Source organism: Astatotilapia calliptera, chromosome 3, assembly GCF_964374335.1.
Source record: "Astatotilapia calliptera chromosome 3, fAstCal68.1, whole genome shotgun sequence".
NCBI lineage: Eukaryota > Metazoa > Chordata > Actinopteri > Cichliformes > Cichlidae > Astatotilapia > Astatotilapia calliptera.
The window spans coordinates 34,768,696-34,789,554 of NC_137424.1; the positions used below are offsets into that span (position 1 = coordinate 34,768,696).

The following is a 20,859-nucleotide window of genomic DNA, read 5'->3' on the forward strand; positions in this document are numbered from 1 at the left end:
TACAAAAACAATTTGGTAAACATTGATGGTTACAGCAGGTGGCCTCCATTTATCTGTACAATAGTTTGATTAGACAACAGGCCTGAAAGAGGAAAGAAGTGCCAGGCATAGTTAATTAGACCATGTTTATGGTTTAGATTATGGTTTTAGAGGTTGGAGAAAGGCCAAAGAGCTGCTTTAGAGGAGACAAATGAAACATCTTAATCAGAACTGACAGCCCAATGCTGCTGAATTTATCAGCACAGAGGGACACTAGGAAGAGAATAGAGGTCTAAAAGAGAATATCATCATTGTTCTGACTTATCATTTAGACCAGAGGAATGGAAAGTAACCCTGAATCCCTATTGTCCTAAATAGACACGAGAAGAATACTGCACCCTGCACTCAGCTGTATAGAGCAGCTATAACAGTGTACACGGTGGCAGTGGAGTGAGCTCAGACGAAGTGAAAGAAAATTAGAACCTCATCAAAATTGACTTTCATTTTTCTTTCCCTTTCTTCTCCTCGTTGCCTCATATGCCAAGTGTTTTCATTGTGCATTTGTGTGTAAATTTTGTGTGCAGGATACACTGACAGAGACGGGTGTGTCAGTGTATGCTGGCTCATGAATTAAATTGAGTTTGACACAAAGGATGTCAAACTCAATTTAGTTCATGGGCCACGTTCAGTCCACTGTATGCAGCCTAAGAAAAACAACAGTATATGGTTCTTTTCCCCTTTAAGTTGTGTAGCACAAGGTGTTTTCCTAAAACTTAAACTTGTAACCATAAACCCATGTGAGATATGTCTTCAAAATGTGCAAAATAAAGTATTCTTGTTAAATACTATCTATTTAAGAATGACCTATTTACAAGGAGGATGAACATCCTGAAATATTGCAAGAAAAATAATCTCATAGTTTATTTTTCTTAATTCATTGAGTTTACCGTCATATGAACAATTGAGAGATCAGTGGAAAGGCACAAAACCTTCACACGTACAAGTTTTTGGAGTAATTTAGTGAGAAACTCTATCAACAACGGACTTCACTGCCGTTTTTAAATGTTGCAAGTCTGGCTCCAGGCCCCATTTTTGATGATTTCTGCTTAAAGAACAATGTCTGTGGCTTGGATGTGCTGTGCACGTGGGTGATACCCAACAAAAGCAAAAACTCACCTCCTGAGGTTATTGTAAGATAAGTCGAGGTCTTCCAGTGTGAGCAAGAAGTCATCGAAAGCCTGCACGGAGACCTTGATCAGCTGGTTGTTGTTGACAATCAGGTGCTGCAGATTGACCAAACCTGCAAGGTCTCTAGGTCCGAGTATTGTCAAGCGATTACCTGGATAAAACAATAAACGGGTAAAAACACGTTTAAGTAGTGTATTTGATTCAAGTCTTGAACACTGAGAATAAAATAACTGCTCACCATCCAGATGCAGAGAGCGTAGACTCTCCAGGTCAGCAAAGGCCATTGGTCTAATAAGGTGGATGGTGTTCCTTGACAGTGTCAGATCAACCAATCCGGTCATGTTGACAAAATCATTTCCGCCCACTTCTGTTATAAAGTTATCGGCCAGTCGCAGCTCAACTGTCCGCCGGTCAACATGCGGTGGGACGAACAGGAGGCCTTTGTCGGCACAGAGCGTGCTCAGTGACTCCGAAAGGTTTCGACACACGCAGTGGAAAGGACAGGCCGAGACCACACCCCACGTCTCCCCTGCTCCAATTAGAGAAGGAAGCAGGCAGCATGTGACCAAAGTCAGCCAGTGAAAGACTGGGAAAGGGACAGAGTCCGGGAGGGTTCTCTTTGCAGTCCTGGGACAGGCGCAGTGGATGAGATGGGAGGAAGTTGACAGAGATGAAACAAAAAGAGGGGACAGAAGAGAGACGGACAGACTGGGCAGAGGGAAGAGGGATGGGAAGTCGGAGCCCTCTGCTCTGTCTTCGGGGTGGTGTGTGTGGGGTAGGTGTTTTTGTCTGCGGGGATTGAAGGGTGGGGGGACAGGCATGGTAGAACGCCTGGCTGTTCACAGACCTGGAGAGAAAAAGAGAACAGATGGGGGGGAAAAGATTAGACATAGTTTTTAAACTCATACAGTTGGTCGTATTTCTATGTGTGTGTCTGGTTTTTTTGTCTTCCACCTACTCTGACTAGACAGAAGTGAAGCAAGGGCTTGCTTTACACACATCCATACCTGTGTGGGTCAAGGCCTCTTCTAAACAAGTACCACTTCACACTAGTGCCTACATGGTGCTTTGTAGCATTAAAAAAATCTGTATTGAAAAATGGTTGCCTCCCTTGCTGTGTGCTTTTCTTTTTTTTTTTTTTTTTTTTTTAATTGGCTTACATGTATATTCTGTCCTGTCTACCTCTTTGCCACTGTAGCTTATTGCCTAGCAACAGCATCCCAAAAGACTGAACACAGCCAGTCCCCATAGTAACAGTTACCTAGAAACATGTTAGAGTGGATTATTGTTATATCATAGGACCCTTTCTTAACACTATGGGTCAGGGAATCAAATTGGGTCAGCAGCCCATCAGCCTGGATTCCACAGCAAAGCTCAAATAAAGCACAATGCAGGTGTTGGTAAGCCTGGCATAGTACTAAACACACCAGGGTCCCATTGTAAGTCTCACACATACAGTATGTATGGCAGTACAGTCGTACTAGAAGCAAGTCGTTCTACTCTGCAGCCTTGTTTTTTTTAAATGTATGGAGAGGATCCATAATTCAGTCACTATTTTAAAGCAAAAAAAACCCCAACAAGCTCTGATTCATCAGGTTACACTTGGGCACACACTGTTACAAATACTTGCAAACATGATAAGCATCTCTGGAAAACCCTATCAGAACATATAAACAAATGTCATGCTAATTCTGGTTATTTGTGAATAAAGGCACTCAAAACGTATACACTGTGTCTCTGACATCTGTCAGTGTAACATTATTGGCTCAAATGACTCCCCGTTTGGCTGTTAATTGGCTTTTTGGTTGTAGGGGCGGGTCAGCTGTTTTGTTCGGTGTTAAAAATCTCACTTCTGTTTGTGTTGTGGCTTTGAAATGGCATCCCTCTGCCTTTATCTTGCCAGTAAATGCACACATTGTGGCTTAGTGATAAGGTATAGGAGTGAGTCACAGCCACTGATTGCCATGCCTAATAGTTGTTATAGCAACTGTAGCCTAGATGCAGAAAGAGTGACAGAGATGGTTGATAACAGTCAGAGATGCGATGAGGGGAGATGAGATGGTGAGTCACGGACGGACACAAAAACATCACTGAAGAACGATGGGGATATTTTCATATGAAGCAATCTGTAAACTGACAGTGCAGAAACTAGAGTGTGATGATTACACGGTGATATACAGTATGTGCAACCCAATACTTTGAGTAATGACCAGGCATAACTATGCATCACGATGGCTTTACAGGTTGACGCAAATTGCGGCTCAATATTTTCCATTAGATTCTGGCTTTACTCTTTCTGCCTGAAACTAGAGGAGCGTTTGCAATCTAGCTCGGATAGCAAGACTGCTACATGGTAGTTTTGGTCTGCTTCCAAAATGTGAGCTCTATATTAGACCAGGCTACACTGTCTCCTTTTTGAATGATAACTTTGTATTGAGTAAATGAGAAGATGAGAACTCTAGTGCCTGAAATGAATATACTTTTTTTTTTTTTTTAATCTTGGGATCTCAAATGTTCTCGGTAAAAGCTGAGGGGAAGGAATGAAAAAGGTGGTATAGATCACGCAAGAACTACTTTTTTGCTTTATTGAATGGTTCCATTGCTGCTTTAATATCCTGCGTTTCCTGTTGAAGCATGATGCTTGGGCAGCACATTAAACCAATGAGATATTAGTTATCAAGAGCAATGCAGTTTGGGCATGAGCCCGGTTTTCTGCCCATCCCATCAAGCCGTTCAGTTGTACGTCAATAGACTGCAGAGTTAGAAAACATTGCTTTTTGCTACTTGAGTGCCTCTTGGTTGTTCTGGGAAGCTGCAATGACTACCAGGAACTCTGTACCGTTTTCAACCCAGCCTAAAAATAAAACTCCCAAGATGCTCTCCAGCTTAGCAATGATATCAGGGATTGTTATTTCCTTATGTCTAGTGTCATCATTTTCAAAAAAAAGAAAAGGAAGGATGAAAATGCTTGCAGCAGGAGAGAGTGGGATGGTGGGAGTGTGGGGAGGAGGACAAAGGCACGGAAGCCTGCAGTGACAGCCAGTCCCTGGGGCAGGTTGATGCTGGAAGTCGACTGCTCCTGCACTCCTGTGGAGCCATGCATACTAAAATGTGACAATACTCTGGCAAAGTGTAATACTGCATAAAAATGTGTCTTCTCCGCCATGTTCCCTGAAAAGCCCTAATGTCAGGTGGTGTCTTCATACGATCGGCGCTAAACCAGCTTTACCCCACGCTTTGCTAACACTTGGTTTGCCTGCGGCATGCTGAATGTCAGTAATGCTCGTGCAGTCCTCTGTTGTGCGTCCTGCATCTGTCTCCACACCGTCATTTGACCTTTGTCTGTCTCATTCATTTTTTCCTCCTCTACTCTCGTTGCTTAGCTCTTCTCAGTCATCTAATAACTCTCCTGGCCTTACTCTCACTCTGTTTTTAATTTCCACCTTCTGTCTCCTCTTCTCCTTGTGAAAGCCTTCTCCTCGTGTCCTCCCTGCCCACACTGTCCACTCCCACACCTCTCTCTTACTGTACCGCTCCTCTTCTTTCTCTATTTCCAGGGATCGGGCTTTGTTTCCTCATCTTCTATCCTCTCCCTGCAGTTGTCTTCCTTGTTATCTTTGCCTATCCTGTTTCTGCATCCTTACTCACCTTCCATCTTTCTGCCTCTGGCTATTCTGTAAATTACCACATTTTCTTTCTTTATGTCTCATTCCCTCTTTTTCTTTCTCTCCGTCTTGTCTGCCCTTGAGGCAACCCAAGTACGACAATGTTATCAGTCACAGCACTACCTCACCACCTTCTCCGGCAGCACTTCCTCTGTCATTTTGTCTCGTCTCCCTATCGCTTGCTGATTCTGCTGCCCTCCATGTCTCCTTGCCAGTGCTGCTCTAACTTTCAGTCACAAACTATCCACACATGCAAACACACACCCTCTGATCCTGCAAACCACACATGATTATATGCTGCACCCTGCCTGTCTCAGAGGCTCCCTCCCTCCCTCCTCGCTATTTCTCTCCTCCCTCCCTTCATTTATCTAACTTTCCCACTCATCTCTTCTCTCCATCTGCTTTCTCTTGATTTCTTTCTTCCCCTCCCAAACTGTCATTTCTCTTTCTTCTTACTCACTCAGCGTCTCACTCTCTCCTTCATTTGGTGCTCTTCCTCTGTTATGGAGGAGATCTCATTTACAACCAGAGCAGTGCAGTATTGAAGCTTTCTGGCACACAAGTTGGATGTAACTGATCTGCTCAGCTGCTGATCGATCAGAGCCAAAGAGATAGATAGCACCCTGTCCCATTCATTTACTCTCGCTCTTTTTCTTTCACTCTTTTCTTCTTCCATGCTCTCATTGCATCTTTTCCCCTCTTTAACAGTGATAAAGATGCAAGTAGTAAACATGTTAATCCAATAAGTAAATACTTTAAGTTTTTTAAATTGTGAGGAGTTTTCTTTAAATTTCATATTTATGCAAAAAATAAAGAGTGACACAGCAGTATGCCTGATGCACTATGGCATTTAATAGCTGCTTCCAGCCTAGGATGAGTGTTTCTTCTGATTCATGTGTTCCCTTTAGTGACAGTCGGTGTAGGACATACAGTTGACTGTATTTGAGAAAGTCTCCTTTGGACCTTAGCCAGTACACCTCTGGTGACCCATTCTTATTTGTGATTCCAAAATCTGCACACAAAAAGGTACCCAGATTACATCTTCAGATGTGAAACTCAACAAATCCTCTTGTTTGAAATGATACAACTCAGATGTTTGCCACAGCTTATAAATCCCTCAAATCAACTTCCTACATTTCTAATCTTACCTGGTTCTATCGGGTAACTGTCACTTGCGTATAATGTAACCTACAGCAATGCCTTAACCTTAACTTTTTCAGTTTTTAACCACTAGTTGAAAATAGCTTTTGCCTGATATTTATCTCTGTTCATCTGTTATACAAATATATAGCTTTTTTTGATTCCAGTTCTTCCCCCCTCTTATCTTTCCTTGTCTCTTTGGTCTGTGTGTGTGACACTCTTGTAACACTGGATTTTCCCCTCTGGGAATCAATAAATTCTTATCTAACGCTTTGTACCGATGCCTCAGAAAGCTATAGTACGGCATGTGTGCGCGTGCAGTAACTGAAATAAGCTAGGTAAGTATCTGCACTTGCTATATACGGTTGTAGACATGAACTCCCACCATGCTTGTCTAGTGCGTGTTCCTGTTTGTGAATTAATGTGACACTTGTCTGCACTTAGGAAGTCTTCTTGTGCTCTTAAGAGTTTGCTGCTGAATTTGCAATAAGCCGGGGACACACTTATGTGTGTCAACACAAACACACCCACACTTTTTTGCGCTCTCGCTCAGGCACACGTGCACAGAGAACAAGACATTGCAGTATATAGCAATAAGGACAAAAGCCCACTGGGACAAAGCCTACTTGACACTTTTTGGGACAAAAAAAAAAAAAGTCAAGGAGGTCAGTCGATAAAAGATTAATGATTAAGAAATAAATCACAGAGAAGAGCACAAAAATGCGCCGGAAACTAGACAAAGAGGAGTATGAACAACAGACTATTAATATGAAGGTACATGTGTATTTGCTAGCTCATCCAAGCTCTTAGGCTTGTGTACCATATCTGTTGTTTGCAGGTGTTTTTGTTTTGTTTTTTACTCTATTTTGGGAAATCTCTTCTTGCACGACCCTGCGTGAACCCATAGCTGTCCAGAGAGCAGGAAACAGACTGTTGACGAGAGCAAAAAAGGCTGCATAAAGTGAGAGTGAGAACATGAGCTAAAAGCATCTATGGAAGGATCTACTCTGTACCCTCTGCTCTGGAGCACAACTCGGTGCCAAGAGACTGAACCTGACCTCACCCCAACTCCAGCAAGCTTCAGTTTTAACACCCACCACAAGCCCTGGAGGGTGCCGCTTCTCTTAGTGAGGACAAACACTGCTGAATGCGTTGCCACTAATGGCTTTAAAATGATGAATTTTCATTAAGTGTTTTTTCTGTGATACTGTTGAACCCGAACCCATGCAAATTAAAATAAGCTTAAGGCATGACTTGTGGTAAAAGCTCTAATGCGTCTGTTTGAAGTTTGTTTTTCACATGTTGGACCTAATGCACTTGGTCCATTGTTGTCCTTGGTTTCTGTGGATCATTATTAATGTCGGGGCCTTTTAAATGCCAGCCACTATTAATAATGTTAATAAAATCCATGTGTGTCTGTGTGTTTGCACATGTAGGTTTGTGATTATATTTCCAAATCTGCAGATTGGCGTGTGTGCGCGAATCCACTTTGGCACTCGCAAATGCCATTAGCCCATAATCGACTTAGGGAATGTTGCAATGTTTATAAACAAGGGGATTTGTATTTGCTCTCAGAAGCCACTTATCACAAGCACGGTAATCCACAGATCTTATTGGGCTGTGAATAGGTGTCCCAACAGGCTTCAGTCAGAAATCACTGACAGCCAGACATCGCGTTGCCACTAAGCAGTTAATGCTGGACTGCAAGGCGTTTAGTTTGGAGGTAGAAATGAATGGAAAGTTTTAAAGCGGCATCATTTGACTGTCTATTCATATGGCTGGCATGCACTTGAGCTCTGCTGCATTGTTTGACGTTACAGTACGCAAAAGCTCCGCTAGCATAAATTCAGAGATCAAATATGGAGGCAGCCTTTCATTCGCTCGCATTCAAATTCTTTTTCGGTTACACTAAGGCTTTCTAGCATGCACTCTTACTCATAATCCAGGCCCTTCATATTAGGTGAGCACTTGCATACAGAAACAACTGCGAGCATACCAAAACAGTCTTCCCACACAATCATAATTATAGGGAGGCCGACACATAGACACACACTCTCTCTAGGCAAGGAACAAAAGAACACCCACGTAGCCTCTTCTTGCAGCAGTCGTGTGTACTGTAAGCCCACTCATCCTTTTGATACTATCGCTCCTCTGTCGTACTTGGTCCTCTTTAGTATGTATTAGAGATGGACCGATCCGATATTACGTATCGGTATCGGTCCGATACTGACCTAAATTACTGGATCGGATATCGGAGAAAAATAAAAAATGTAATCCGATCCATTAAATATCACGAAAGCACCTCACAAAACTTGCAACACGCCGTAACTCACCTCAGAACGTTAGCAGTCGGAGCAGTATGCATCACGTGATAGAGCGGCTGTGGCATGGGGACCTGTTGGTGGTCTGGATAGCATTTGGAGCTTCGCTAGCAACCCGGCATTTCATCTCCGACAAAGTTATCCCGAGAGAAGTAAAGCAAGTGTGTAAGTCCATCTCTGAATGTTTGTAAAGCATTCCTGCGTTAAGCTTAACAAGCGACTGCCTCTTCTGGCTGCTACTTCAATCATGAAACTGCTTAACGATCAGCTGATCGGCTTTTCTGTCGCGAGTCAGTGTCTCTAGTTTGCTTTTGGCCCATTTTGCACCAGAAAGAGGAAACCAGCGGCTGAACAACAGCAGCACGTTTAAGCTTGATCAGCTGTTGTTAGAATTTATTTAATATTACTTTCTACTCGAGGATCTTTTCTATGTAGCTGACGGCTGGTAACTGTGCAGGGGCGGATCTAGCAAAGTTTAGCCAGGGGGGCTGATAGGGCATTAACAGGGAAAAGGGGGCACAAAGACATACTTTTCTTTCTTATTCTCATTTAAAATGTCGAGCTTTTAATAAATAATTATCTGACACCCAAAGTTTTAATTTGATGTAAAATGAATAGAAGTCAATTACTGTATATAGTAACTATTAAGTCTAATATATATATATATATACCCTAGTAAGCTATAGTACTTTTTCCTTTGGGAAGGTACCATCTGTGCAGTCTGCAATTTTGTTGAAGAAAGATGTTGAATCTATTTAATATTTCTTGAAAAATAATTGATTTCTGTGCATTTTTTTTTCACACTGCATCAAATTAAGGTTGATTACGTCGATTAAGCATCATGAGGTGGAGCGTGAGGGGTGGTTCCCTATTTTTTATTTATTTATTTTTGTTGTTGCTGGGAGTTGGAACCCTATTAGTTAGGTTGCTTAATATTTATGCTAAGTACTCTTTAAAATACCAGAATAGGGAGGATGGTGTAGGTTTAAGTTTATTAGATTGATCAGTATTGCTGAACTATGAAATTTTTTTTTTGCATACAGGTATAACAGAATAGCTTTAGTGTAGTTGTTGTTTTAAACTTGAGTATGAACTTATACAAAATGCAGCAAGATATTTAAAAAACAGTTTTGTTGATTAAAAAACACTATATCGGATTCATATCGGTATCGGCAGATATCCAAATTTATGATATCGGTATCGGTATCGGACATAAAAAAGTGGTATCGTGCCATCTCTAGTATGTATAGAAAGCACAGGGACGGGGTAACGGTATTGGATATGGAAAAAAACAACAAATGCAGAGGTAAGGAGAGACTAAAGCATGAAATACAGTGAAAGTGGGAAGCAAAAAAAAAATGGAGTACATAAGATGGAGGAGGGAAGGGTGCAAGATGGGATAAAATGAAGCCAGTTGTGTGACGAGCGGAGGAAAAGTGGGATGGAAGAGGAGAGTTTGAGGAAAATGGAGAGAAAGGGGGATGAAGTCATTGTGTGTGAATGCGTGTCGTTAAGCGGATGGGCAGAGAAATATGTAAAGGCGATAAACGGGTGAAGGCCGCCATCCATCACTGTCAGAGAGAGGGATGAGGGAGGGAAGACGGGATTTGATTAGAGGAAGGGAGAGCTGCTAAAAACGACTCTGTATGTCATCGCCGTCACGATAGTGGTGGGAGAAGTGGGAGTGAAAGGCGATGAGGTAAGGAGGAGTGGCGAGGTTAGTGGTCAAGAAAATTACAGATAAGTTGGGATGGGACATTTAAAGCACCACATCTTGAGGTCAGAAAATTAAAAGTAAAGGCCAAGTATGTGAAAGTAGTCTTTTTGTTTCCTCTCTAAATGCTGTTTTGTTGTTGTAGGAGTAGAATTTAGTAACCCAACTAAGCAAACTACGGGCTGCTGTCCCAAAAGAAAATGAGACGCTCCAACTTTAGATTTGTTTCAGGTCTTTGGCTGACTGAGAAGTGTGAAGATCATTATCTTTCAAACAGGAGTTACAGTGTAATCCTAATCTTTGTGTCAAGCATGGGCCTCTCAAGAAAGAACAAAAACATGCTCGTTTGTGTGGAGTCCTTTTTCGGTCTTTTCATCTTTTTGCCATACAGATGGGGGTACTGATGGGGAGGAAAGAAAGCTCACAGAACCCCTGAGGTAAATAGTAGGAGTGAAAGAAGTGAAGTGTGTTCTCTTTAAAATAAAAAGACTGCAGTCTCTTCACAGTGGCACTCCAAAATAATACACTACTTATGAAATACTCGACTCAACTAATTCCTCCCAAGCCTCTGTTGTATTTGAAAGAGGAAGAAATGAATGTGTGTGTACGTACTCGTATATTCATCTGTATGCAATACCCACTCTCACTAATTCCTGTTGGAATCCTTCCTGTTTGGAAGATTTCAATAATTGTTTCTATTCCTGGAACGTCTCATAGCCAGATATTTAACGTGTTTTCATTTGGGTTTTTGGTTCAATTATTTGTTTTTTCATTCCTGTGAAATTTCCCATCAGTTTATGTACTAAGTGGCTCATATATTATCCTTGTTTTTGTCTCACTGAGGCACATTTCACAGTTCTTGCATGAAGATCATAAAAACTCTGGTGGTTTTGGCGATTTTTCTTAAGCAGTCTGAAGAGCTTTTACTCTTATTTGTACAAAATTTGAAGACACGAGTGTTTGATCTGAGAGATTCTAGCGTTGTAGGGTGCTTTTGGCTACTGTACCTTATGAAAAGCCAGGAGCTCTTGAAACTATCTAATCTTTAAACATGGCAACACTTAAGAGAAAGCAACCCACTCTGCTTGTTCTCCGCTCACTGTGTTTGGAGTAGGAAAAAAAATGGCAATATTGATGGAGTCTTTGAAGTTTGGCTTTATAAAAGCTGCCACTTCGCATCAGCTTTGCATAGATAAGCAACCCAGTCTTTAATGAACTTGGAGTGGCTTGTTAAAAACTGCTTAAAAAGTCATAAAAGTTGAACCACCTCGGTTACCTGTGATTCTTTTTGAAGTGTGGCTGTCACAGTGGCCAGACCTCCCTTCGTGCAATATGTGGAAGCGCTCGGCTGCAGGATGTGCCAGACATCCCAAAAACCAGGTGTTAACCCTGCTGTTCTGATTTGGCGCTGGCTGTGAATTGGTGAACCACGGAGAGGCTGAGCAGGAAAACCTGACGTGATGAACCACAGCAACGAGTAGGCCTCTACTTGGTGTCACGGCTCACATATGTGCACCTCCATCTGGCTATTTTGTTCCTCATCAATCAAATGAACATATAGCTTTGGAGGCTTTCTTTCCAGTTCTCTAACAGTGTCATTACCATTAAGGTTGTTATAACTGTGGCAGCCAATAACCCATTATTTGCTGAGGGTTTGTAATTTAGTTTCCTCCCCTTGGAAAGCCCACACAACTGCACAGCTTGGGGATTATATTTTCTGGGAGGTAAATTGAATTGGCAAACAACAGAGGTGACAGTGATTTTCTTTGGCACTTCATTGGCACAGAGGGACGGGGAGTGGTGCCGTTATGATTTGTTATGTAACTCTCGTATACACCGCCTGAACTTTCTTCCTACTGGTATTTGTGGCCATTATAGAAGTGTACCAGCACAGCTTGTGTTGTGTGTGCATTTCTTTTCGCCGGGAAGCTTTTCTTAATCGTTGTAATGCTTCATTGTCACTCAGAATGCAAAGCAGGACTTCAACATTATGTTTTGAACATCCTTTTGTAAATGCTAGCAGTCTCTTTCTATACATCTTACAGATGGATTCAGCAGCTGGATCACGGGGACAGCTGAGCAAATAAGGGACATAAAGCACTGAAAATAACTTGGTTACATTGCTGTGCCAGAGTGTCTTTTCTACTTGGAGAGTAATAATTTTTCATTGTGGAGGATAGCTGTCATACTGCTGATAGGGGGAAGCAGCTCAATGCTTTTCTCTTTTGATGACTTCTTACTCCAGATGGCAATAGCATAGTAGGATCTAATTAAATTCCACAATGACAATAAGTAAGCCAATAAAATCATGTAATTAATAGCTGACGCTCTCTGTGTTTCCACATGCTCATTGATGCTATTCCATATTGCGCTGATTGTGAAGGAAATTGTGTTTGCATCAGTTGGCATCCACGAGCCATTCTTTAAGACTTCTCCGTGATTGAATCACACGGACTGCGGGGCGGACACGGTTCTTGTAGCAGAGTGGGTTGGCCACTAATTGCACAGTTGGTTGTTTGAGACATGGCCACATACGCTTTGACAAATGTGACCTTGGGCAAGGCACTGAACTTCAAGATGCATGGAGGTGGGTGAAAGAGAAACGCACTGCAAAGCACTTTGTGCGAGCGTGCCGAGGTTAAAACAAGTGCAGGCTGCTGATGTCACATGACATCAGTGGGGTCGTTAGGGGAAAGGATGGATTAAATGGCTGCATGATGTCAAGAGCCTTGAGCTCAACACATGTGAAACTTGAAAATTAAAGCAGGAGGTTGTGAAATCTTTGCTTTGTTCTGCAGCGACCAAGTTGTCACTTTTAAAGTTCAGAAAGGTGTTTTTAAGGTCTGAAAAACAACATACTGTTCACGTATGTTCACAGGGACGTGAACATACGCATGTTCCTCATTCAACACCTTATTGTAGATGAAAGCAAGTTAAAGATTCTTCAAATTTATTGTGCTCATCTGGCTATCTGCTTCTAAAAAATGCTCCCATATTCTAATTGTGATGTGCTGTTAAATATTAGTGACTTAACCTGTGGTGTGACACCTATTACCCTTAAGTCTGGTACCAGTAGATATTCTCTTTCTTGATTTGTAAGATTTTAGTGAAGGTTGATTGTGTGCATTTGAGTTTGCAGACAGAGGGGTCACCCAGGAGAAACTCTTGCTTCAGTTTCTAATCCTAGTTTATTTTTCTTCAGTCACATTCTTGAACTTCTAAACTTGCACCCACTTAAATATGGTTATGTTTACATCCACAAATTTGCCTGCAGACACACAGTAATGTAAGTGGTGTAAAATAGCTGACCTGCCACTCACCGTGAACATAATGTGCTTGCATTTTCCTGTCCTGTTTTTATTTTTTTTAATCCTTCTGATGCTCTTTCTTCATCTTCGTCTCTCTAACTTTCAAGCTCAGCTTCATTGTCCCTTATTGACCTGTTTTGGCGCTTATTTCTCTATAAGCAGATGACTGCTCGTTATCTGATTGCCTTTCCATCCGAACTCCAACCTAATGTCAGCCTTTCAGCACCATATTATCAATGGATGCTTTTGTGCGTGTGCACCTGTGCGTGTTTACGTCGATAAGGCTAATCAACCACAAATTCAGTACAAATACAAGTCTACAAATGATGTGCCAACACACCACTGCTGATCTGTCAACATCCCCACCAGTCAGACACCCTGCAGCGCCAATTATATGGACCCTGATTGGCTGACGCCACGGGATGCAGCTTGGTGGAAAAGCGCGCGCGCGTGTGTGTATGCATGTGGCAGTTTGGTGATTCAGCAGGCTTTTCAGCTCAGTGAGGGGAAATCCTGAGTAAGAGAACAGTTACCCAATCAGCGTTCTGCATCCAGCACAGTAGGTCAGTGACATGCCAGCCAGGCCTCTGCATCACAGTGATGGATGTATTGATTAATGCTGCACAGACGGGCGCACACACACTTCCACACAGGCGCACACTTCTATAAAAAATAAACTGTCTTCACTAATGTGTTTGTTCCTTTTTCTACCCTTTTTCTATTTTATGTCATTCGATTTTCTATATTGCTCTAGTGGTCACCCATCTTTCTCATGGCCCTCTCTGAACCAAGGGAACTTAAATGAGGAAAGACAAAAGGCCAGTGATAAGAGATGGGTAGCACAAGTAGAATCAGAAGGAGGCATAAATGTAGCATGTAGCATATAAGCGATTCCTTGCTCGAGTCTCGTTAGCATCAGGCGCGTTTGATCTGAAGCCACTTTTAGCTGTTATGAATCACAACTTGCAATGTAACTCACCACAAAGAGCTTTTTTCCCCCCAGTGTGTGATACTAATGCAGACAAAACAAGGCTGCACTGCAATGAGCCTGCAGGGGAAACTGGTTTCCCTTGAGTTTGTTGATTACTGCGTCTCATATTCTAATGCTTAGCAGTGCTGATACATGCAGAAATGCTGCGTGCTTTGCTGTGAGACTTAAGTGTTTCCAACTAAGTACAAGCCGGTTCCTTCTGATAGTCATCACCCACGCTGCATTCTGCACCATGATTCACTTGAACATCTACAACCAACTGCATCTGTTGGTGATATTTGTAATGCAGACAAACACATGTGAACTGAAGACGTAGTGCTGGTTTGGCAGGAAGCTGTTCCCAGTGTGTTTGGCAGAATTGTGGGACATACTTCCAAACTGATGGTCATGATGTTTGCCTTTGTCGGGCTTGGATTTAAACTCGATGTGAAGAATGTGCATCTCAGCAGTCTAAAAGACTCTGACGGTGCTTTAAAAGCCCAGACTTTCTTTTTCAGTTCTTGGTTTTAAACTCATGAAAAGCCTAAAATCAATCATCGAAGAGTAAATGCACCCAGAATATCAGTCAGTGGACCTGACAGATTGAAGGGCACCTTTGATTTGTCTTGGTATGGTATAGTGCTGGGACAATCAACAGTCATTTATCCAGCAAGAATGCCAAACCGCTTAGGCTTTGGAAGTATGACCCCATATTTCCTACTCTTTTTCTGCCTTTTTACAGACTGAACATGCGATAAAAGGTTTAAATGGGGTCATAACATCTTGCATTTTAGGCTCGTTGGAGAAAAGTTTTGATGGGATTGAACACATCAAAGTTTTGTGCTGTTCCTGTAAATCCATCTGCTCTCTTCCTCCATCTCTAGAGGGGGTTTTCACAAAGCAGGATTAGCAAGTTAGCCTGATAAGTTTAAAAGTACTCTGTGAAATTTTGTTAGCAATTCTCAGTCTGCATAGCTGAATCACATTACATAAACCTAATTTTCTCATTTAGTTTCATAGATTTGGATCAGTATTAGCTAGAGTGGACTAATCTTTCACAGATATGCGGGTTAATTCCTAATCTTAATTTGCAAAATTCTGCTGGGACTCATTGGCTCTAGTTCTAGGTGTTTATAAAACGCTGCAGAAACCATAAATTTTATTATTGTTTTCTAATTCGTGTTTCTCCTTTGTGTGTGTCCTTTATGTGATTTTTGAGCTGACCCTTCTCTTTGTTGCTCACTGTTTTGGTCAGGACTAAATGGGTCAGGCCTGATGGAGCTTGTTGGAGCACACTGACCTGACCATCTTATATTTGCAGTGTGTTTTGCCACTACAAAGGACATCAAGTTCAGCGTAGCTGCTTTTTGATAATGGAGGTGTGCTCATCATGTTCTCTAATCTCTAGAAGGATAAGAGATCGTTCTGTGGCAGAATAAAACACAGAACTGGATGAAGAGAGCACAGATAACAGTGTTCGTCTCTAGCTGTAGTTTCTACTTCTCTTTAAATACGATTGCTGCGTGAAGTCTTAATTTCCACCACATCTCCGACCCCACACTTAACCCCTCCCCCAAGTTTCCTCACGTTCACACTCGACTTTCCCCCATTTCTCCCATCTCCTGGATATCTCCGTCCCCAAAACCCACCCCTCCATCTGTCTCCAGTGGTTGCCGTGGTTACGGTTTGTTCTGCTCATCAGGCACCTGCTGTGCCTAAACAGACTGTCAACAGTTTAATTACTCATACTTTCATCCCCGTGTCTTTCCTTACTTTCTGTACAGCACGTTTGCTCGCTCCTTCCACCTCTTTACGGGTAACCTCTTGGTAACTTTCTTTTGCTCCTTCAATCATTCTCTACTTTTATCTTCACACTTCCTTCCGTCATTTGACATCTTTTGACTTTCATCCTTTTTTTTTGTCATCCTTTCGTTGCTATCATTACATCCTACAAATCTACGTTCGACTACCAACTGTCTAATTACTCAATCTTTTATCATTCAGTCCCATCGGATTGATTCCATTCGTTCACACACACCCCCTCCTCCTTGTGTCTGTTTTATTAGTGCAGTTTTTCTTCTCAGACATTGTTATTCCTCTATTCCCTTATCCCCACGCTCTCTTATCATCTACCTCTCAAGTGTCATCGCTCGCCTTTTCATTCTTCATTACTCAGTCTCTCTACATCCTCCGAGTGTTCCTCCCTATCTTAAACAGTGTTGTAATTACGCCTCTTCATCACACTATCGTTCTGTACCTCTCTGTCCATCATCTGCCGCTCTGATCCCTGATCCCGACAGCGGCCTGATGCCTCATCCTTTGATCCTCCCACTATTCCTTAACAGCTCAGCTTTTCACGTCTCTCCCTTCACCGTTTGTCTTCCCCTCTTTCGTCCATTCATCCATCAAGTGCCATCCTCCTGACAGTAACCGTGTTTCCCTTGTTTCAGGGTTTCAAACTTTCCACTTCTCTCCTTGATGGAAAGTTGGTTAAATCAAGCAGGTGTGGGACATCCTACATCCATCATAGGTTATGATCTTTGATGTTTAATCGTGCCTTTTTTTTTTTGTTTCATGTAATTATCATTAATGTTCATGACTTTTCCACTTATTTGGGTCCCTCATCCTCCTTTTGGCTCTTTGTTCATTAATCAGCTGTTCAGTGAGGCCTCGCCCCGCGACCAGCTACTGTCCTGTCACCATAACCAAGTTTGACTTTTTGCTATATTGAAGTGGTGTGCATAAGTATTTAGTAATGGGCTCTAATCTACGTTTAGCTGGCTTTTCTGGGGTATTTTTACCATTTCTAAAGATTAAAAAATGCATGAGAGCAAGTTTAATGTAATTATTAGCAAATCAGACTTGTAGTATGCTAGTATAATTATAATCACCCAGCCTAGTCTTAATTCACAGGCCAGATGCAGTTCATACTGCAAAAATGTCTGGATTTGCATGTTGTTTGAGCTAGATCACACTAACTAGCACACAACCAACACTGCCCGGTAACCCATCAGTTAATAAATATATATAATATAATATATACACACATTTGGTTTGTTTATCTTGGCAAGTCTTGTATTTTGAACAGCAAGTGCCCCATCTGTTCACCTGCCTTACTGTTGCCTGAGAATGACGGGCAGGCACCATCGGTAACAAGAAGCCACGTGGAGCATTAACAACATAATTGAGAAATTGTTCTTTTATTCTGCTTTTATTTCACTGTTTGAGTCAAATGACACTCACCTGCTCTGTATTCTTATGAAACTCAGTAGCAGGAGAGCAGAGCCAATTATAGATTGATGATTTGCTTAATAGAAACCAAACAGCCTCTTTGTTGCACTTCAAAAGGAGTTAGTCGTCATTTCTTCTGCATTAGCTGTGCCCCCGTTCAAAGCGGGAGTCAAAACTGTAAACTATCAACGGAGCAAATAATGAGCCCTGTCTTGGTTATTCAGAAAGCTTATTGTTCACATGTGCCGTATTGTTTTAAGCTGAATCTCGTTTGTTTCTGGGATAATTAATGTTCCTCTAAGGTAGATTTTTCACTTCCTATAAGCCGGTACTCGATAATTGGCTCGTCTTTTTACATGGAAAAGCCCTATGGTACGTTGTATTCCCCTCCTAGTTATATCTCCAAATAGTTCATTACTGGTGTTAGTGATCTTTAACAGAGTTTTTGGGGCCATGCAAGGCTAATTGTAGCCAATGGTAACAGTAGAAAGCAACATAATGATGACCATCTGTCACTGTTAATTATTTCTTCTCATCTGTTTTTCTATTTTTAATTCCTACCCAGTCAATCCTCATTCATGTATTCTAGCCTGGATGTGTCTCTTTCTAACTTTATTATCTAGTCACTCATCTCAGGTCTTTTTTCCCCCCACTGCCTTCATTTTAATGTAGTTTCTTGCTTCTGAAATCTCGATTATACAACACTGTGCTCATCTTGATCCTTCCATTTCTTTGCTTTTTCACTGTTACCATAAGACCTTCATCACGTCACTGTGTATCCTTCCCTACTTCTTCCACTCATTGTTTTTTCCTTGTCACATGACAGTCTGTCACTGATTATAACTCACCCTCTGCCATCCTTCCATCTGACCTCTCTTAGCCTTCAATACCCACCACCACTATCATGTGCCACCCCTCCCTTTCCTTTTTCCATCTCCGCACATCACTATTTACCCTCTCTCCCTTCTCCGTTTCTTTCTCATCGCCCTCTTATCCTTGTCTGTCCAGTCTGTCTGATCTCCCGTGTCAGTGTGCCAAATCTGCGCGTTTGTGTGCGCACGCAGGCAAAGCTTACGTAAAAAGCCCCAAACGAAGGGAGGTTAGTACGGATCTGTGCTGCTTAGGCTGCTGCTGCTGACACCACAGACACACAGTCAACCCCACAGACACACACAGCACGCCAGGTGAGATTACATAAAGGCAAGGTGATGAAAGCCAAGCTGAGACACACCTAGTAGGTAATGTGATGCAAGACGGCTGGCTGACACTCAGACACACACAGATTCTCAATGGGAGGGTAGAGTGAAAAAGGATGTGAAAAGAATACAAGGATGATAAGAAAAGTTTAAAATTGGTGCCAAGTGGTAGATTTGACACTACTTCTAACTTCTGAATGCACTTTTGTTCATTTTGTAGTCGTGTGTGTGTGTGTGTGTGTGTGTGTGTGTGTGTGTGGGAGAGAGAGGGAGAGGGGCACAGAGCTCTGAGTTCCCAGTTCAGTGAGTGCTGGTGTGCACTGCATTGATTTACTCAATGATTCAGCACAAGAGAGCTGGCCATGCAGATATAGATTTTCCGTGTGTGTGTGTGTGTGTGTGTGTGTGTGTGTGTGTGTGTGTGTGGAATTGCATGGACATTACCTTTTCCGTCTGTGCGGCTCTATAATCCGAATCAGCTCCACATGTTATCCTGGTTTGAGGGTGTGTGTGTTTGTGTGTGTGTATGTTGCACAGATCTTGCCCCAGGTGTTTCTACTTATTCTGAGCCAGCACAGGGGGGTGGGAGGTTATTGTGTGCTTGCACTGAAACCTGTCCTACTCCACTCCACACTCACACATCCCCACACACATCAAAAGGAGACGGATATAGGTCAGTGTCAGACAACCAGAGAGTTGGAGAAATTCCAATCCCACGATATCCTCTTAGGCTTCTATAGATGAAGAAAACCTGGGAAATCCTGAATTACTCGCTCAATCCTGGCGCGGTATTCCGAAAAAGAGACTCGGGTTTGGAAAAAAATCCAGGAATCCACTTTGCTTAAAATCCTATTTATGGCATCTTGATACGATTTCCTCATGGCTGGGTTCAACTTTTCTGTCTCAAGCAGTTCAGTCAAGTAAGAATCCAAGCAGTAGTCTTCACCTCCCCTTCTCACCACCTCTCTCCTCCATCACCCTCCCTTTGCTCCTTTTTTTGCCTCCACTCTCAGCTCCCCTTTTCTTTTATTCATTCATCTGGTCCTTTCTTCGTTCTTGTACACGCTCGGTTTTGATTCTTTTCACGCCTTCCTCTTGTCCCTCACTTCCCGGAGCGGTCTCCGGTGTGTCTCGGGGCTCTTCTACACTCGCTGCTGCATTTGTTCTCCCACGCTGAATTAGCCGTTTGTTGATGACCTTGGAGGCAAGTGCAGAAAAGGTGGTTTGGGAGTAACCTGGGAGATGGCTGGAAAACCTAAAACGAGAGAGACGTAGTGTAAATGCAGTGTGTACTGTGCATGTGCTCCATTTTGAAAACTCCTTTTGTGTGCATCATAAATTATAAATCAGCCTTTCGCTGCTCCACCCTGCTGACCTCCCTTTTCCCTCTGATGCCTCCACACCTCCCTGTTTCCACAACTTCTGTCACTCACCCCTCTCTTACGGCCCCCTCCTCAACTTGCCACCCCTCATTTCTTTCTCCCTCGGTTTCCCACACTCCCTCTCTATCTCTCACCTGTCAGTCAGAGGGAATCGATAGCTCCGAGACCCTCTTAGCACTTCTCGGTAGGCTGCAATGGATGATTTTTGCGCTCACAAATGCACTCAGCACGCACACAGTCGTGCAACACATTTACACATGCTGGCGCACGCATCCAAGTAGCCATGCAGCGATACTCTCTGCAAGCACGCACAGCCTCTGCATCTCTCCGTTCACTTGCTCTGTCTTCGAATCTCACGCACAGACACACACTGAGCCTAATAAAACAACTGGTCTATTGATCAGTGGCACGAATGTCAGACGGTTCAAAAGTCCACCCGCCTCCACTCTCTGGCCTGTCAATCAAACCGGCACCTTTTAAGAAAGCAATCTCATTATCGTGCTTTAAATCTTTGCACTCTGTCAGTGTCTCTCGGCGAGTGTGTTCCTTTCAGTGTGCATCTATATGTTAGTGCCGCAGCTACATGTATGTTACAAGCCCACTGGATTTTATTTTTTTTTTTTACATTTAATTTTTATTATCTGCAATTCATTTCTTTTCGTTCCAGTTTCTCCCTCTTCTCCTCCTGTGCGCACTTTGCTACTTCAAAAGCACAGTAGAGCTATTTTTCTGTTTTTCGAGTCGTCTCATTGTTCTTTCATCTTC

The 20,859-nt window shown here is 42.5% G+C and overlaps 2 protein-coding genes across 5 annotated transcripts in view; one reads left to right on the top strand and one right to left on the bottom strand.

Moving 5' to 3' along the window:
* The window catches only part of pcxb (pyruvate carboxylase b), a 292,624-nt gene that overhangs the window by 191,384 nt on the left and 80,381 nt on the right, over positions 1-20,859 (top strand). The window lies entirely within an intron of this gene.
* The window catches only part of LOC113018602 (leucine-rich repeat and fibronectin type-III domain-containing protein 4), a 38,654-nt gene that overhangs the window by 16,961 nt on the left and 834 nt on the right, over positions 1-20,859 (bottom strand). The window contains exons 2-4 of the mRNA XM_026161750.2: positions 19,157-19,967; positions 1,406-2,014; positions 1,156-1,318 (exon numbers count right to left, since the gene is read on the bottom strand). Coding sequence (XP_026017535.2) covers positions 1,156-1,318; positions 1,406-1,988 — 746 coding nt within the window. The 5' untranslated portion in view covers positions 1,989-2,014; positions 19,157-19,967. The remainder of the gene's footprint in view (positions 1-1,155; positions 1,319-1,405; positions 2,015-19,156; positions 19,968-20,859) is intronic.